The sequence below is a fragment of the Quercus lobata genome, chromosome 3 (genome assembly GCF_001633185.2).
Source record: "Quercus lobata isolate SW786 chromosome 3, ValleyOak3.0 Primary Assembly, whole genome shotgun sequence".
Lineage (NCBI taxonomy): Eukaryota > Viridiplantae > Streptophyta > Magnoliopsida > Fagales > Fagaceae > Quercus > Quercus lobata.
The window spans coordinates 39,391,094-39,408,346 of NC_044906.1; the positions used below are offsets into that span (position 1 = coordinate 39,391,094).

General features: G+C 36.1%; 1 protein-coding gene across 1 annotated transcript; it reads left to right on the top strand.

Annotated features, from left to right (window-relative positions):
- Positions 1-4,002: 4,002 nt before the first annotated feature.
- LOC115982927 (dirigent protein 11-like) lies at positions 4,003-4,771 on the top strand. Its single transcript, XM_031105693.1, has one exon. It carries the CDS (start codon positions 4,060-4,062, stop codon positions 4,639-4,641), a length of 582 nt encoding a protein of 193 aa, XP_030961553.1. The 5' UTR covers positions 4,003-4,059; the 3' UTR covers positions 4,642-4,771.
- The last annotated feature ends 12,482 nt before the right edge of the window (positions 4,772-17,253 follow it).

Here is a 17,253-nt window from a genome sequence, read left to right on the forward strand (position 1 = left end):
AAAATAAATAAATAAAAAGAAAAGAGGAAGATGTTTTATGGGCCTCTTCGAGACTAAAGAGATAAGTTTAAGTGGGTTTTAATCTACAGCCCACTACCCCACTAAACCCACATCTCAGATGCGTCAAATATAAGGTAGATGAAGAGATAAATTAGGGTTTTTCATAGAAAGGGTTTCATCGCTTAGGAGGCTAGGAGGTGTACTTTTCCCTTGGAGTTTAGAGCACATACAATTGAAAAAGCAATCAGATTGTTCAAGGTATGATTTCTCACCGTTAGAAACAAGAATTAAAGAGTTGGAATTTTTATTATGGAAAACTTTAGTGATGTGTAGACTGTGAGATTGGTAATTTCTTAGATTACAATTTTTATACTGTTTCAATTATTCTTGAATCTTAGAATGCCATTGTTCGGAGTCTAAAAGAACAGCCGAAATTAATTAAAGCATGAATAAGACTGCATCATTTTGTAGTACTATAAGGGCTTTAAGGTCTATAGGAACTTTTGGGCTATTGATCTATTCCGTAGGGTTAATTATGAATTGCTGGACAAATTGCAACCGACCCCACACATGTAATCTCATCTTGTCAAAGTCCAAGTCCTCTTATGGATGATTAATGGCCTTGGTAGTCTTTGACTAGACTTTGACTAGTCCAAACAAAATGAACCATTCAGTTTCAACACTTCTACAATTGTATTGAAGGATATTGACAGACTTGATTTTTATCCGAATTGTTATTGCATCCCAAAATATTGTTATATTAAATCCTTAAATATTGGCTATTGCCTCTTAGTTTTGATAAATTTGAGGAAACACACTTTTGGGTAGAGATGCTTTGCATTAGTGCTATCATTTAATTCAGCAAAGTATTTTACTAGTGAGTCAATTTGTATAGTTTAATAAGATTTATATTTTATGGAGGATATTAAGTAATTTCCATGATTGATTCTAGGTCCTATCTAAGAGTATTTTGAGACAATTGGAGGGTGTTTCAGCTGGACTTTCAGAGAGATTCAAGTGCTGTAAGTAATTATGCATAATATGCACAATTTTGTTCATCAGGTTCTTAGATGTCAAAGGTTTTTAAAAGTTATGTTTTTAAGCTTACGTTTTCTAAAGTCTATCAAAAGCATTTTTACAATTTTGAAAGAGAAACTTCGACTTTTAAATAATGTTTAAAGAGAAACTTTGAATTTTAAATGAAGTTTTGAACGTCTAAGTCTCATTTAAAAGATGATTTCTAAACTAAACTACTTTTAGAAAATAATTGAGTTTCAAAGTAAGTTTTCTAAAAAAGTTCTTGTCCTTTAAGTTTGTTTAAAACTAAGCGATTTCAAAGTCATATTTTCCAAATGGTATTTAAGGCATTTCTTTTAGCAAAATGGGGTTTTCAAACTTACTCAAGAATTGTTAAAAAAAAAAAAAAAACGATATTTATATAAACTCTTCAGTTCTTATTCATTCCCTAAGAGAGTCAAGCATCCTTTGATTTATGTTCTATTCGATTTTGTGATCTTTGATATGCCTATGTATTTGAAAAGAAATTGTTAATATCAAGTAATTATTTTATTTTGTATAAACTTTACTCTGTGATATGTGACTTAAAATAAGTGTTTTTAGAATTGATTAGATATATCAGATATGTGTGTAAATCTGCTCACAGGATTGTATGTGAGAATATGTGTTGATCCCTCACCAACAGGGGTTAGATGTTGGTATCCGCTCACAGGATTGTATGTGAGAATATGTGATGTGTATATGTGACGCTGTGCTCTGATCAATTATCTGTATGTGTTTTTGAATAACTTTAAGATTTGATTATATATATATGTGTTTAGTGGTTCTTTATATGTTTGGAAAACTATATCGAATATTTTGAGTGAAATTGTGAAATCAAACTCGTGCTTCGCTTGACTCTATTTTGTTGTATATTGTGTATAATTGCTTACTGGATGTGTGGCTCACCCCATCAATTACAATTTTCAGATTAAAGTTTAGTTGGGGGAACAGAACCTTTGGATTGCTTCGTAAGGTGCAAGGTAGAGCGTGGGAGTTTTAGGCAACGTTAGTATTACTTGAAGCCTTAAAGGATTTTAGTTACCCTTAATTTGTAATTCATGTTTTTGTTATGGTGGAGATTAATTTTCGATTTGTGGAGTTTGGATTTTTGTAAGAGGTTTTATCTAAGAGTACTGTTTCTTTGGAGTTTTAATTTATTTTGGATTAATTATGTTTATGGAGTTAGATAAGTTTAGCAGGTTAGTCATGCATCTAAATTCATGTTCCATGGATTTGGGTCGTGACAGTATGGATGGCTTGCCGAAACTCACTACCTACCAAAACAAGTTTGGTCGGTCGCACGATCATTGATTCGCCCATATGTGACCGTTGCCAAAATGATCTAGAATCTGTGATCCATACATTATGGTCTTGCAGGGAGGTTGATGTCGTCTGGTTAGATGTGAAGCTCTGGAATTTCGGTCAGGTATGCACTTTATGGATTTCGAAAGTCTAGTAGCATGGATATTGCAGGAAAACAAAAACCCAAAACTCTTTATTGTGACCATGTGGTCATTTTGGAATCAACGTAATCAAGCTCGACTCCAACAGTGCAGCTGGTCGCTACACCTCCTAGCACGGTTTCTAAGGATGATGTTCCTATTTATTTATTTTTTTGAGAAACAAACACACACAAATAAGGGAGACGAAATGATGCTCTAACATAAAAGCATACCACAAAATCTATTCAAAAGTCATGATAATTAAATTCTCCAATTAAATTCAAACAAATAGTTGAATTGGAATTTAATTATTCTTAAAAAAATTATTATTATTAATTTGTAATTTATTTTTCAATGCAGCCAAGTGTTTGAATTCAGTTGGAGAATGTATTGCACATAAACTATTGTATCTAATTTTTTGGGTAAATTACACAAGCCTCCCTTGAGGTTTTTGAGAATAAGTTGAATGACACTTTATTCTAAACCTTAAGAAACATGTTTGATAGTAGTGAATAGGTATTGGTTTTCAAATTGATTTGAAAAATGTGATCTAAAAAGTGTAGTGAAAAAGTATATTTCATGTTCTTATATTACCAGATTTTTTGAGTACTTATAAAAAAAAAAAAAAAAAGTGTTTTTTATGTGTTGGCAACATCATGTGGTTCTCACGATTTTCAAAACAATTACAACAATGCTACTCAAAACTGTTACTTAATAATTAAAAAGGACTTTGTTAACAGGTACTGACCAGCACCTGTTAATGAATTAGCTGTGGTTCATTTATGATCTATCACAAATCCCACCTTCATAGAAAATTGGCAAAGTTTTACTTTTCAGTTATGTTTTATTACAAAATGATTTAACTTTCTCCATCTAAATTGATACACATTTAATACATATTCAGTTTTTTTCACATCCCTAAAAAAAACATGAATAATTTATTTTAAATTTTATCACATTAACGGGTACAACACCCGTTAACAACACCCAATTAAAAATACCACTAAAGTGTACTCTAAATTGAGAACTGTGACTCAAACAGTCTTTGTTAAACAATGTTACCAAATATGTTTTTTTTTAGCTCACAATCTTCCGCACGTAAATATTATAAACTTTGGTTTAAACTTTGCTACCAAACGGGCCCTAACACTCCATTTGAGGTTGGAGAAAGCCAAAAAAATTGTTATTCTGTTAATCACAGACAGTAAGACACTATTCCAAATTTGGAAAAGATTTCCTTTATCAAATTCTAATCATGGTTAGTAAAACTTTTTTTTGATTAAATATTAATCCTTATCACCACTCTGTGGTCAGGGGCTGGTCAATATAATAGTTCAAATTTTAGAATATTCTATTATTATTATTATTATTATCACTATTATGAGGATGTGTTGAATACTTGAATTAGAATGTGTTGAATTGATTTCTTCAAACCATAATAAAACATATAAAATATCATCGTTGCTCCGAACCAAGTCATTTGTAAACCTTCATAAAAAAAAGAAAAAGTCATTTGTAAACCTTTCAATTAAGAAGCAGCAACACCAAAATCATCACCATGGCCAAGACCAAGACCCAGACCTTCCTCTTCATTCTTTTCACCATTTTCTCAATCTCAACCCTTACCACCACCGCCACAAAAAACCATCGCTTCGCAAGAGCCTTATCTCCAGCTAAAATAGGGATAAAGGCTGAGAAACTAAGCCACCTCCACTTCTACTTCCATGACATAATCAGTGGGAAAAATGTTACGGCCGTGAGAGTTGCCGAGGCTCCAGGGACAAAAACATCACCCACAATATTCGGAGCTGTGAATGTGATTGATGACCCATTGACTATAAAGCCCGAACTGAGTTCCGAACGAGTGGGAAGTGCTCAAGGAATATTTGCTGCGGCTTCGCAAAGTGAATTCGCCTTTGCAACGACGATTAACTTTGTTTTCACTTCAGGAAAGTTCAATGGTAGTACTCTCAGTGTGTTAGGGCGCAATAGTGTGTTCTCGAATATCAGGGAACTTCCTATTGTTGGTGGGACTGGGGTTTTTCGCTTCGCACGTGGGTACGCTCAGGCTCATACTTACTCGAGGGAGAACAATGGTAATGCCGTTGTGGAGTACAATGTTTATGTCTTCCATTATTGACGTGTGTTTTCCACCTTTCTTTATGACAAACTTTAGTTGTTAGCTTTTATTTCTTATTATTTTTTAAAATTCGTTGAATTTAGTACTACAATATGAATTGGAGGGTTCAAAGACCCCTCTCTGCTTTTGTTGGAAGAAATAAAATTAAATAAAATTAAATCTATTACATTAATTTCTTTATCTCGAGATTCAAGTAACCATTATATTATTTGTGGTGTTTCATGTGTGTGATTCGAACCTTATCTTCCTCTCTTCTACAATCCACTTATCTCAAAAAATAAAAATTTATACATCCCACAAATTATGAATTATAGCATAACACTATTTGATATATTTTTAATGGAAAGAATTTGGATATAACTCTCTTTCTCCTATTTTCTTGTATGAAAAAAGAAATCCTTAATTTAATATGTACATATACTACAAGTCATGAATAACAATGAAAAATTTCTTGACTTTCATTTTTTCTTTGGGCCCGTGTTAAGTGTTGTAATGTTTATTGGAGCCAATCTATGTCAAGTATTGATTGTTTGTGAGTGTCAATCGATCCATTCGTGAAGTAATCCGTTATGAGGTTTGAAATGTTTATTGGAGCCAATCTAAGAAGTTCACTTCAAAAATTAGGAGTGATAGAGGTTCATGAAATTTCCATGAGACAGCCCTGGGGTATGAGCCCACTTCAATTAGAAGGGTTCAGAGTGTTTGAGGATTAAAAGTGAGCAAACTTCTCATATTACTGTAGACTAGAGTTTTTGAATAAAACCTCATGGTATTAATGTAGAGATTTTGAATGCTATATTTTGAGAGCTAGCTTCTCATATTATTCTTACTAAAATATAAGATAAGAAATATTAAGAATAAATAAAAATAAGCTTATAAATAGAAATAAAATAGTGGATATAAAGCCTAAGTTCAAGAAGTGGATAAAACAGTAGTTGCCAAACTTAAATTTATGGAAGGGCTATCCACGAGTCAGGTAAGCTTGGGTTTGGGCTTGACCTGTACTCGACTTGATCAAGTCGAGTGACTGAAAATGTGTACTCGACCGAACATACGGGTCAAACCTGGCGGCTTGGGTCATCAGTTGAGTGGGTCGACTTCGTCGGTTAGGAGGGTTTGGGCTTCAGATTGGCCAATTTTGTGGATTTGCATGAATTTTTTTAATTCCTATTCTTTACGGGCCTTTTGGGCCTAAATTAACGAGCTTACTTTTCACAAAGATTTATATATTTTTGAACCTTATATATATATATATATATATATATATATATATATATCAAATGGGCCTCTTTTTACATCATTTATTTCAAATTGAGCCTTCAAGCTCAGCTTGCATTCAGCCACTACACAACTTTGAATCTTTTGGGCCTCTAGGCCATATCAATCCAAATTTAATGTTTTTAGTTCCCACATATAAACAAATGATGATAACAAATACACAAAATAGCATGTAAAAGCCTGGGAAAAATAGCAAACAAATAAACACACATAATATCACTTTTTAACCACCTTAGAAACCACACAATACAAGTAAGAAATATATTCAAAATGCCTTCGACTTAAGACCTGGGCAGTACCTTGAAAAGTCATAAACAAATCAGGAAAACTCAATAGTGTCATAGGCATAAAGATCCATCTCAACCTATTAAACTTGCCAACCATTCCACACATGTAACAAATTCTAGAAAAAAAATTCCAACAAATAAATCAATCACAACCACACAACAAGTATGGTAACAACAGATAAGAAGAGCATCCTGCAATATTTTCATATATACATATACACACACATATACATATACATATACTTAGTAAGCCATAGAGGCAGAGAAGGCAGATGGCAGTTACTGCAAGTCTGTAAGGCAAAGGGATAGTTACAATATTCCCAATAGTATATATAATTAGTTACAATTATGAAATACCTAAGTATTTCCAAAACATAGCTTTTCTAAAGCATTAAAGAACAACTACTCTATTCTCTATATATAGTTAAGTCCATGACTTATAGGAGGAAAAAAAAAAAAAAACCCTATAAATTATAAGTTTTCTTTTATATAAGCAAGAGTTGGTTTATGAGTTAGAAAAGCAATATGTCTAAAAGAGCTTCCAAAATGTATCCAAAAGTTTGCCTCCTATACAAAATGTGTCCTTCCTCCTCCAAAAAAAGGGGCAAAAAAATATTTATAAAAAATATATAAGGACAAGACGAAAAAATATAGAATAGCAGTAACCAAAATCAATAGAAAGGGCAGTAACCAAACTCAATAGAAATAACAGTAAGGGCAGAAACTTACTCGGCTAGTGATTAGTCATCAACACTAATTGAGATACCTTTGCTTGAGCTTGAGCTTTTGCTTGAACTTCCACCACCTACTGCTACTTGATTTATAACTAGAAAAGAAAAATAAATGAAGGCTATTAGATTAAATTTCATTTGAATAAGACACATTTAATAGCACTAAATAGACAAAAAAGTTTGGAAGTTAAACATGTCACCTAAGTCATGAAATTCATCTTCCAATGCCTCTACCTCATCCCTTGATTTGTGAAAAGAAATTGGATCTAAGTCTTGAGACCAATTTTGAGCACAAACAAGATTTTGAACCATGAGAGGAAAAAGTGAACTCCGAAATCCTCCAGTACTAAATGCAGACTTAGAAGCAACAATAGAAACAGGTATAGCCAACACATCCCTAGTCATTTTGGACTGCAATAGATACCTATTTGAATTGGCCTTCCACCACCCTAATATCTCAAATTTCACATCCCTTCTACTTTCACAATTTTCAACCAAATATTTGTCAATCTCATTACTACACCCATGGACTAATCAGCCTCCAAGAAACGCTCATATCTAGAATTAATCATCACATATGGATTGGTACAAGAGTAATAATCATACAACTTGACCCAGGTTCCCCTCACCAAATCAATCATCTCATCAACCAATTCATCCCTATAAATTTCAAAAAAAGAAAACTTCAAAAACCTCATTTTCTTTCTTGGATTAAGAACCACAGCCACATACAAAAGATGGTTAATTTTATCCACTTTCCCCCAATACTTATCAAATTTAGATTCCATTTTAGTTGCCATGTTTTTCAAGAGGTGGTTTTGAGATTTAATTAAATGAGAAATATTCTCTCGAACAACAAATTTTTCATCAAAAATGATGTTTGAAGTAACATACAAAGAACCGGAGAACTTCTTTGTTGCATTGTAAAAAAGCTTCAAAAAACCCACAAATGTCCTACAATTTTGGAAATCAATACCACTAGGAGATTCCAATCCACCACTATTCTCCTTGTTCATAAAGTATGAAGAATAATTATCATCCTCAAAGTCCATTCGTATGAACACTTTCTCAAAATTTTCAGTAGTTTCTAACATGAGGTAGGTAGAGTTCCACCTAGTTGGTACATCCAGACAAAGAAGAGATTTAGACTCAATACCTAATCTCTCCACAAAACTCATAAAGTTTGATTTCAATTTGGGATGACTTCACATCCCTTACAGCTTCATGCACCTTAGCAATGGATGCATCAATTTCTTTCAAACCATCCCTCACAACCAAATTTAGGATATGTGCACAACACCTCATGTGTAAAAACTCATATTCTAAAATAGTCTACTTCCAATTTTTAGTTACAGTTTGCAAAAACTTAATGGTGGCACCATTTAAGGTAGCATTGTCCACTGTCAAAGTGAACATGCCATTAATACCCCTATAGACACTCAATTTTACACTCATAATTTAACCATGGGAAATAACCAAAATAATTATTCTAAGTACCCAAAAATCATGATTGCATTTCATGCATCAAGTCATTCATCACATATCATAAAAATGATCTTGAGATTCTAACGATCGCGATGATATGTTCGGTTTCCAAATCGGACCATCGAATTGAAAGATATCATAAGATCAAGTGTTAACAGTCAGCATGCATTCATTTGGGTGGAATTGATCACACGTGATTAATTGAAATTAATTTTAATTAGTTAGTAATTAAAATTAATTAAATGAATTTCTGTGATTGGTGGTTTATTTTGATTAAAATAAGTTTGGTTGTATGGGAATAAAAAAAAAAATCTAATAATGTTAAAATTGAATTAATAATTAAGTTTTTAGGGTAATTATAATTGAGATAATTATTTAAAATATTTTATTACCAAGTTAGGATGAATTCTATCAGGAATATAAGTCCAAGACACATCCAAGTACAATTTCCAACTCAGAAAAACACCCAAAAAGAGTCCAAAACATGCAAGAAGACAAAATTAGGCTGAAACTACAGAGAGTGCCAATTAGCACTTGTGAAGTGTCAATCGGTAGTTGGAAAGTGCCAATTAGCACAAATTGCAGGATTAGTCCAGATACATTTTTTTTCAAGTAAAAACTCATCATATTTGATTTTTTTGGGGATAAAATCTGACCCAACTCGTGTCTGCTGACTTCCAAAGCAACCCTAGTTTATTTTTTAAGCAAATACACCTCTATAAATAGAGGAGAAACCCAAAATTCGGCACTCCTCTCCCTTTAACATTAAAGAAACTCTGGAAGTCTGACTTTAAGAATTTCTTTTCTGTAAAGTGATAATTCTTTAGAACTCAGGGAGATCCATTCCCTTTGACTTCTAAAGCAATTTCCCCTACAGAATTCATTTGTGCATTGATGCAAGTATTGAGTTTATTTCTTTAATAGCATGTATGTTTAATTGTTTATTTCCATGTATGTTTAATTGTGCATTCCATGTTAACATGTGGATATCAAAATCTAGCGTGATCTTTTTAAATCTTGATTCCATGATTAGAACATGATGATTATTTGATTCACACGCTTGAACATGTAGATTTAGGGTTGTTAATGACATAATCTTATATCTATGGTTATTTGTTATTAAATGCTTCAGATATGAAATTTTCTTGATAAAAACTCATCGTTTTTCATATCTAAAATCAAATCTGAAATTTTCTTAATAAAAACTCGTCCTTTTTCATATCTGATGAAGTCGAAACTTGACCTCGTCAGTATGCTCCTCGTCAATATCGATGGACGATCTTCGGTACCTGCTGTTAAGAAAAGAAAGGCAAAGGAGGTTTTCACCAACGTAAGGCCAGCTGAGAATACTCCGATGCTAAAGTCAACTTATCAGTTCTCAAAAAGGTTTCTCACAATTGTCTCTCTAATTTTTCCTGTCCTTTTACCTGGGTTCCATTTCCCTTTTTATAGTTTGCTTTGGGTTGGTGCAATTATGTCTGTTAATGCTGCTCTGAGCGTTTTTCTCCTGAGAGGAACGTCGCATTAATTGACAATGATGATTCCATTTAAGGTGTAACGGATGACCGTTGAGCCATTATTGCTCTTGTAACTGTTCCGGTGCAGTCATTGCTTGTCAACTGTCCTGATGGCATTTATTTATGTCTTCAATGAGTGCTAGCTTCGCTCGTCTCAAAGGACGACGTACGATGACGGGATTTTACATTTACTCTCGTCCTCAACTTGAGTGTGGATAAGATTGTCTTTTATCTAGACAATCTTATCTTGATGCTCGTCAGTTGCCCCCCATTCCTAGGTCATCAAGAAGTTGGACAATCTTAGGAATATGATTGGACATGATGCTTCATATCTTCTCAATTCTTGAAATTTGGCTCTTGTTTTAAATGCGAAACAACTATTTTTAGGAAGCGAACATGTGTCATTCTTCAATTTGTGGTACGCGTGAAATTTCCTTGATTTTGGAACGCCTTAATTCTTAGTTTTCCTTTTAGAAAAAAATTGTTCCTCTTCCTCTTATTTGGTTTGAACTTCAACGCGCTTGAGAAATCTTCATTCTTCACAATTTCCCGGTAAGACCTCTTTTCTCTATGCTTTGATGGTTGGTTTTGATTTCCTTAGTCAAAAGTGCCCCTCGGTCTATTTTTCTTTGCTCAATTGGGAGTTTTCTTAGAATATTCCTCAGGTCGACATCCTCAAGTAGGCTTGTTTGTTCCCCATTTCTCTGCCCTTAGGCCCGTTTGATTTTTTCTTTATCCTTTAATTTGCCAATCTTTGATAAAACACCACTCGGAGATGGCCGCCATCGAGTATAGGGTGGATGATGTTCAATCTAGCGAGTTGGAGACTGGGTTGTCTTCCAATGCGGATTCTTTGAGTAAAGTAGTGGACACCGCTACTTCAAAATTTCCTTCGTCTTCATCTTTACCTCCCTTACATGCTCTTTTGGAGTCTTGTTCCTTGAAAGCAAAACATCTAACCGGTTTTAGCAAGAGGTTTCAATTTCCCAAAGGGACCTCTATTAGACTACCTCGCCTAGGTGAGAAAGCTTGCAACTTTGCTCACGAGGAGGTGTGTTTTTATAAGGCTAACTTTCTGTGTGGCCTTCACTTCCCCATCCACCCGTTTATCTTGCACCTCCTAAATGAATTTTAGATTGCCCCTAGTTAGCTCGTCCCTAACGCTTAGAGGACGATAATAAGTGTCTACTTGTGACGAAGAGATGATTACTTTAAATGAATTTTTGTTTTTGTATCGTTTGAAAGCTTCTACCCACTATGGGTATTTTGAACTTTTGCCCTGGGATAGGAAATCCAGGATTGTTAGGGGTTTTCCTTTGTCTTTTTGTGATTGGAAATCACGATATTTTTCTATTTCAGGAACGGGCCAAGAAACCTTGTTTGACGATTTCTAGGGGGAAGTCCCAAGATTACTATGAAAATGGGAAGTCCCAACACTTAGTGCTTATTTTCGTTATCCTCTTTTGTCTTTCTTCCATATCTTGATTACTCGTCTAACGAAGTTCTTCTTTTGATTCTTCACAGCTCTTGATCGTCTTGATCTGGAAGATAAACATCATCACTGGGATCGTGCTGCCCTTGCCTACGCTTGTGAAATAGAGGATTTTGACGACCTCGTTGATCCTCGTCACTTGTTTGACTATTGTCTAGGCCCCGAACCTTTAAAGTAATTTTTAAAGAAAATCCGCCGAGAAGGGAAGAGTAAGATCGTCTACCTCTCACTTCATCTTTTTTAATTCCATCTAACTGTCTAATTGCCTCTTGCTTTCTCTCCTTCTCTCCTTTCTTTTTCTTTTTTTTTTCTTTTTTTTTATAGCAGAAATGGCCACCAGATACAGCAAAGATAAATTTGCCCGCATTAAAAACTTGAAAAACAAACCTCTAGCCAACCTGACTTTTGATTCGAAGAAAAGAAAGCTAAACAACGAGAACGCTGATACCATTGCTCTTCCATCTGCACATGTTACCCCTTCTTCTACAACCTCATCTTTGGAAGTGATTGCCGTCACGCCCCCAATTACCCGTGCAAAAGGTAAAGGCAAAATTGGGATGAGCGTATGGGACGACCCTACTACAACTCTGGGCCGTGCACACAACGTGATTACCAACGATGAATTGAAGGGTTTATCGTCCATTCCCTCCTATGAGCTCATCAATCGACATATCCATAAGCTGGTGTAGGTATGTAATTTTGTTCTCCCAACATCCCTTTTGGATTGGTCTGTAAGAGTGGGTATGCATGATCTCTTTCCTTATTTACTTGTTTCCATTAGGTCCTTGAGGAGTCATTGCGTATCACAACTGATTATTTGGACACAGAGGAGAAGGTCGTAGTGGCCACTTCGAAGGCAGAATCCGTCAAGGTTGAATGCTCCGAGTTGAAGAAAGATTTGATTGTTGTCATGAACAAGAGGAATGATGCGAACTAGAAACTAAAGGAGCTTACAGAGGCCCTGCATGTGGAAAAGGCTCTTGTTGTTTAGAAGGACAAAGAAATTTAGGCTGCCCTTCTAAAGACTGATGACGAGAGAGATAAGATCATCCAGAAGTTTAAGCAGTCAAAGGAATTTTCAGATCTTCAGTTCATGCAGTACTTTAAAGGGTTTGAGCTTCTACACTAGTGGACAATAAAGCACCATAGCTTGGCCATGGACTTTTCTAGTTTGGATTTCGAGAAGATTGACACGAAGATTCTTGAAGACGAAGCAAAGGAGTAGGAATAGACTGAATCTGGTGTCATGGAGAAAGACCCTGCTGTGAACAAGGTTGCTAACAGAAAGGATGCTGACGAATCTACCATTCCTCCTTCATGATTTCTTTCTCCCTCTTTCTTTTTTTTTTTTTTTTTGAGAACAATGAGTTCCCCTTTTGTTTTGGGGTGTTTAACAAACAGTGGTTTCCTCCTTCTTTTAAGACTTTTATCTTGGACAACTTGTTGCTTTGCTTATGCTATAACTTTGTTGCTTATCTTCGCGAATTTAACTTTTATTGCTTAGCTTATGAGCTGGACTTGGCTGAATCTTTTGTCCTCATGATTCGGCTTTTTAACTTCATCTCTCATATTGATGGAGTCCTTCGTAAGTTGGATTTTTAATTTCAAAACTTTTATCCTTGTGATTTAAACTTAACGTTTTTTGCCACTTAACTTGGATTTTGATCTCGTCATTTACATTGACGTAGTTTTTATCCTTGTGACTTAAATTTAACGTTTTTACCACTTAACTTGGATTTTGACTACGTCATTTATATTGATGAGGTTTTTATCCTTGTGATTCAAACTTAATGTTTTTATCACTTTTCTTGGATTTTGACCACGTCATTTATATTGATGAGGTTTTTATCCTTGTGATTTAAACTTAACGTTTTTATCACTTTTCTTAGATTTTGACCACATCATTGACGAGGTTTTTATCCTTGCGATTTAATCTTAAATGTTTTTATCACTTAACTTGGATTTTGACCACGTCATTTATATTGACGAGTTTTTTATCCTTGTGATTTAAACTTAACGTTTTTATCACTGGATCATGATTTAAACTCATCAGGGTTTCTATCATGACTATTGTGCTTTGGACTTTCCTTTTCGCATGAGGTAGATTTTCTCTTTGGAATGTTTTTCATCAAAAGAAATAACTTTTGCAAACGTTTTGCCTGTTTTATTCATCCTTGTTTATAAAGAGGGGTTTCAAGGGTACTAATTTATGGAAACACAAAAGGTGCTGAAAATAAAGTACTGAAAGAAAAAATGGATAAATGCATAAAAACAATGAAATTGATGTCCCGCTTATCTGTGGATAAATAAACGAGATGTTCCAAACTCGGGAACTTATTAGGGCTGAGAATCTACTCCTTCATTGATAATACTTTTAAAGGTGCTCCACATTCCACAGATGAGGCAAAGGTTTTCCATTTGTGTCCTCTAAATAGTAGCTTCCTCTTCTTGAATAACGAACGACCTTGTATGGGCCTTCCCAGTTGGAGCCCAGTTTCCCTTCGTTTGGATCTTTGGTAGCTTGTGAAACTTTTCGCAGAACCATATCTCCAGGATTAAAGCACTTCAGCTTGACCCTCTGGTTATATTACCTTATCATCCTCTCCCTTTTAAGGCTTGACACTCCAACTTCCACTGGAACTATTGCCTCAATTCCAAACACCATCTTGAAGGGCATCTCGCTTGTTGGAGTCCTCACCATCATTCTATAAGCCCACAACACTCTTGGGAGCTCGTCAGGCCAGGCCCCTTTAGCCCCCTCAAGTCGGGTTTTGATTAATTTGAGCAAAGTCCGATTTATGACTTCTGTCTGGCCATTGGCTTGTGGATGTCCAGGTGAAGAATAGTGATTCCTTATCCCCAGCTCCTTACAAAAATCCCTAAACTTATGGTTGTCAAACTATCGTCCATTGTCAGAGATGATGACTCGTGGAATTCCAAATCGACGAACAAGGTTTTTCCACACGAAGTGTTGTATCTTGGCCTCTAATATAACTGCCAAAGGCTTTACTTCCACCCACTTTGTGAAATAATTAATAGAGGCGACTAAGAATTTTACCTTCTTCTTACCAGGAGGTAGGGGGCCCATTATGTCGATTCCCCATATGGAGAATGGCCATGGTGAGGTGATGCTAGTCAAGTGCTCCGCTGGGACATGCTACACATTTCCAAACTGTTGGCACTTGTTGCACTTCTGAACAACTTGAGCTACATCTTTTTGCATAGTTGACTAGAAATATCCTGCACAAACAACTTGCCTAACGAGTGATCGTGATTCAGAGCAATTTCCGCATACCTCTTCGTGGATTTCTCTTAGTACATACTTAACATCTTCTAGATTGAGGCACTTCAAGTAGGGTTTTGAGAATCCCCTCTTGTAAAGCTCGTCATTTAGGATTGTAAATCTGGACAACCTAACTTTGACTTTTCTAACTTCCGAGGGATCTGCAAGGAGGTTACCATCCTTGATGTATGTGATTATTGGATCCATCCAACTTTCCCCTGACTGGACATAATTCACGTCAAATCCCTCAATACTCGAAAGGTACTGCACCTCCATGTACAATCTAGGTCGTCATTCATTGGTCTTCAATGATGCCAGCCTAGCAACCTCGTCCGCTTTGGAATTTTCTTCCTAAGGTACCTAAGTAATCTTGACATCATCAAAGTCAGAAATTAACTGACTAGTCACTGCTAAGTACCTCTTCATCCTGTCTTCTTTAGCCTCGTATTCATTGTTCATCTGCCCTATCATGAGCTTTGAATCAGAGTTCAGTTTCAAGTTTCTCACACCCATGGCTTTTGCAAACCTCAAGCCCATCAAGATAGCTACGTACTCTGCTTCATTATTCGTTGCTGGGAACTAAAGCCGGACTCCGTACTTAAGGATGTATTTCTCAGGGGGTAAGAGGATTGCACCTACTCCACTTATACCTGACGTTGACGAGCCATTTGTATACACTGTCTAGTAATCTGATTTCAGATCTTGATCAGGTATAGTGAATTCAGCAACAAAGTCTGCTAGTGCCTAGGCTTTGATGACTGTTCCAGGCCTATAATCAACGTCAAATTGACTTAATTCCACTGCCTATTGGACCATTCTCTCTGTAGCATCTGGCCTACCCATCGCCTTTCGTAGTGGCTGGTCCGTTATGACTAGTATCGTGGATGCATGAAAGTAGGGACAGAGCTTTCTTGATGTGACAATTAAAGCGAAGGCTAACTTTTCTATCCTTAGGTATCTCACTTCCGTGCCCTGGAAGGCCTCGCTTGTGTAATAAACTAGCTTTTGAATCTGGAGCTCTTCTCGGATCAATGCCTAGCTTACAACCATTTGGGAGACAGCTAAGTATAGGAATAGATCTTCTCCTTCAATGGACGAACTTAGAAGTGGGGGTTTGGACAGGTAATCCTTGAGTGCTTGGAAGGCTTCTTTGGACTCGTCTGTCCATTGGAAAGCCTGCTTTAATGTTTTAAAGAATGGGAGGCATTTATCTGTAGCTCTAGAGACAAACCTGTTCAAAGCTGCTATACGTCCCGTCAGTTTCTGAACCTCCTTCACACTCCTTGGGGATGTCATATCCAATATGGCTTTGACTTTCTCAAGGTTTGCCTCTATACCTCGTTGTGAGACCATGAAACCTAAAAACTTGCCCAACAAGACCCCAAATACACACTTCGCCGAGTTCAACCTCATCTGATACTTCCTCAATGTATCAAAAGTTTCTTTAAGGTTATACAAGTGTAATTCTACTTTCAATTCTTCACAAGCATGTCGTCCACATAGACCTCCATATTTTGCCCAATCTGCTTGCTAAACATCTGATTCACCAACCTCTGGTAAGTAGCCCCTATGTTCTTCAGGCCAAATGGCATAACCCTATAGCAGTATAACCCTTGGCTAGTAACAAAAGTTGTTTTCTCCTGGTCCTCTTCGTTCATGCGAATTTGGTTATAACCTGAAAATGCGTCCATAAAGATCAACAGCTCATGGCCAGCTATTGAATCCACCAGCTAGTCAATCCTGAGAAGCAGAAAGCTGTCTTTTGGGTAGGCACGGTTGAGATCTATAAAGTCAATGCACATGCGCCATTTCTCGTTGGACTTCTTCACCATGACAACGTTGGCTAACCATTTAGGGTAATAGATTTCTCTAATGAACCCAGCAATCAAAAGCTTGTCTACTTCTTCCACAACAACTTTCTTCCTCTTAAGGGCAAAAACTCTTCGTTTCTGCAGGACAGGCTTCCTAATGGGTTCGACATTTAACATGTGTTCTATTACTTTGTTGTCTATGCTTGGCATATCTTCATGAGTCCAGGCGAAGATATCCAGATTCCTTTCAAGAATTCCACAATCTTTTCCTTTAAGACTGAGTCAAGTCCTGCTCCCACCTTTGTAACTTTGGTAGGGTCTTCTTCCACTAGGTTCACATCTTCCAGCTCTTGTGTAGGCTTCTTTGGTTCTTCTTCTACCATCCATGCATGGTTTTCTTTTAAAGCTAATACCGCTTGGTAACATTCTCTTGGCAAAAGCTGATCACCGCATATTTGCCCTATCCCGTTTGGGGTTGGAAACTTCACTTTCATTCAATAAGTCGAGGTTACAACCTTAAGCCGATTTAGTGTAGGTCGTCCTAGGATGACATTATAGGACGATGGGCAATTGACGATCAAACAATCGACCTGTTTTGTTACTTGAGCTGGTTGTGTACCGACTGTGACTGGCAATGTGATGATACCTTTTGGATAAATTTGATCTCCATTGAAGCTAACCAATGGGGATTTGAAAGGTTTACGCCTCTTTGGATCCAACCTCAACTA

Excerpts from the sequence above, each read along its gene's own strand:
- LOC115982927 (XM_031105693.1), top strand. The coding sequence starts at position 4,060 with ATGGCCAAGACCAAGACCCAGACCTTCCTCTTCATTCTTTTCACCATT.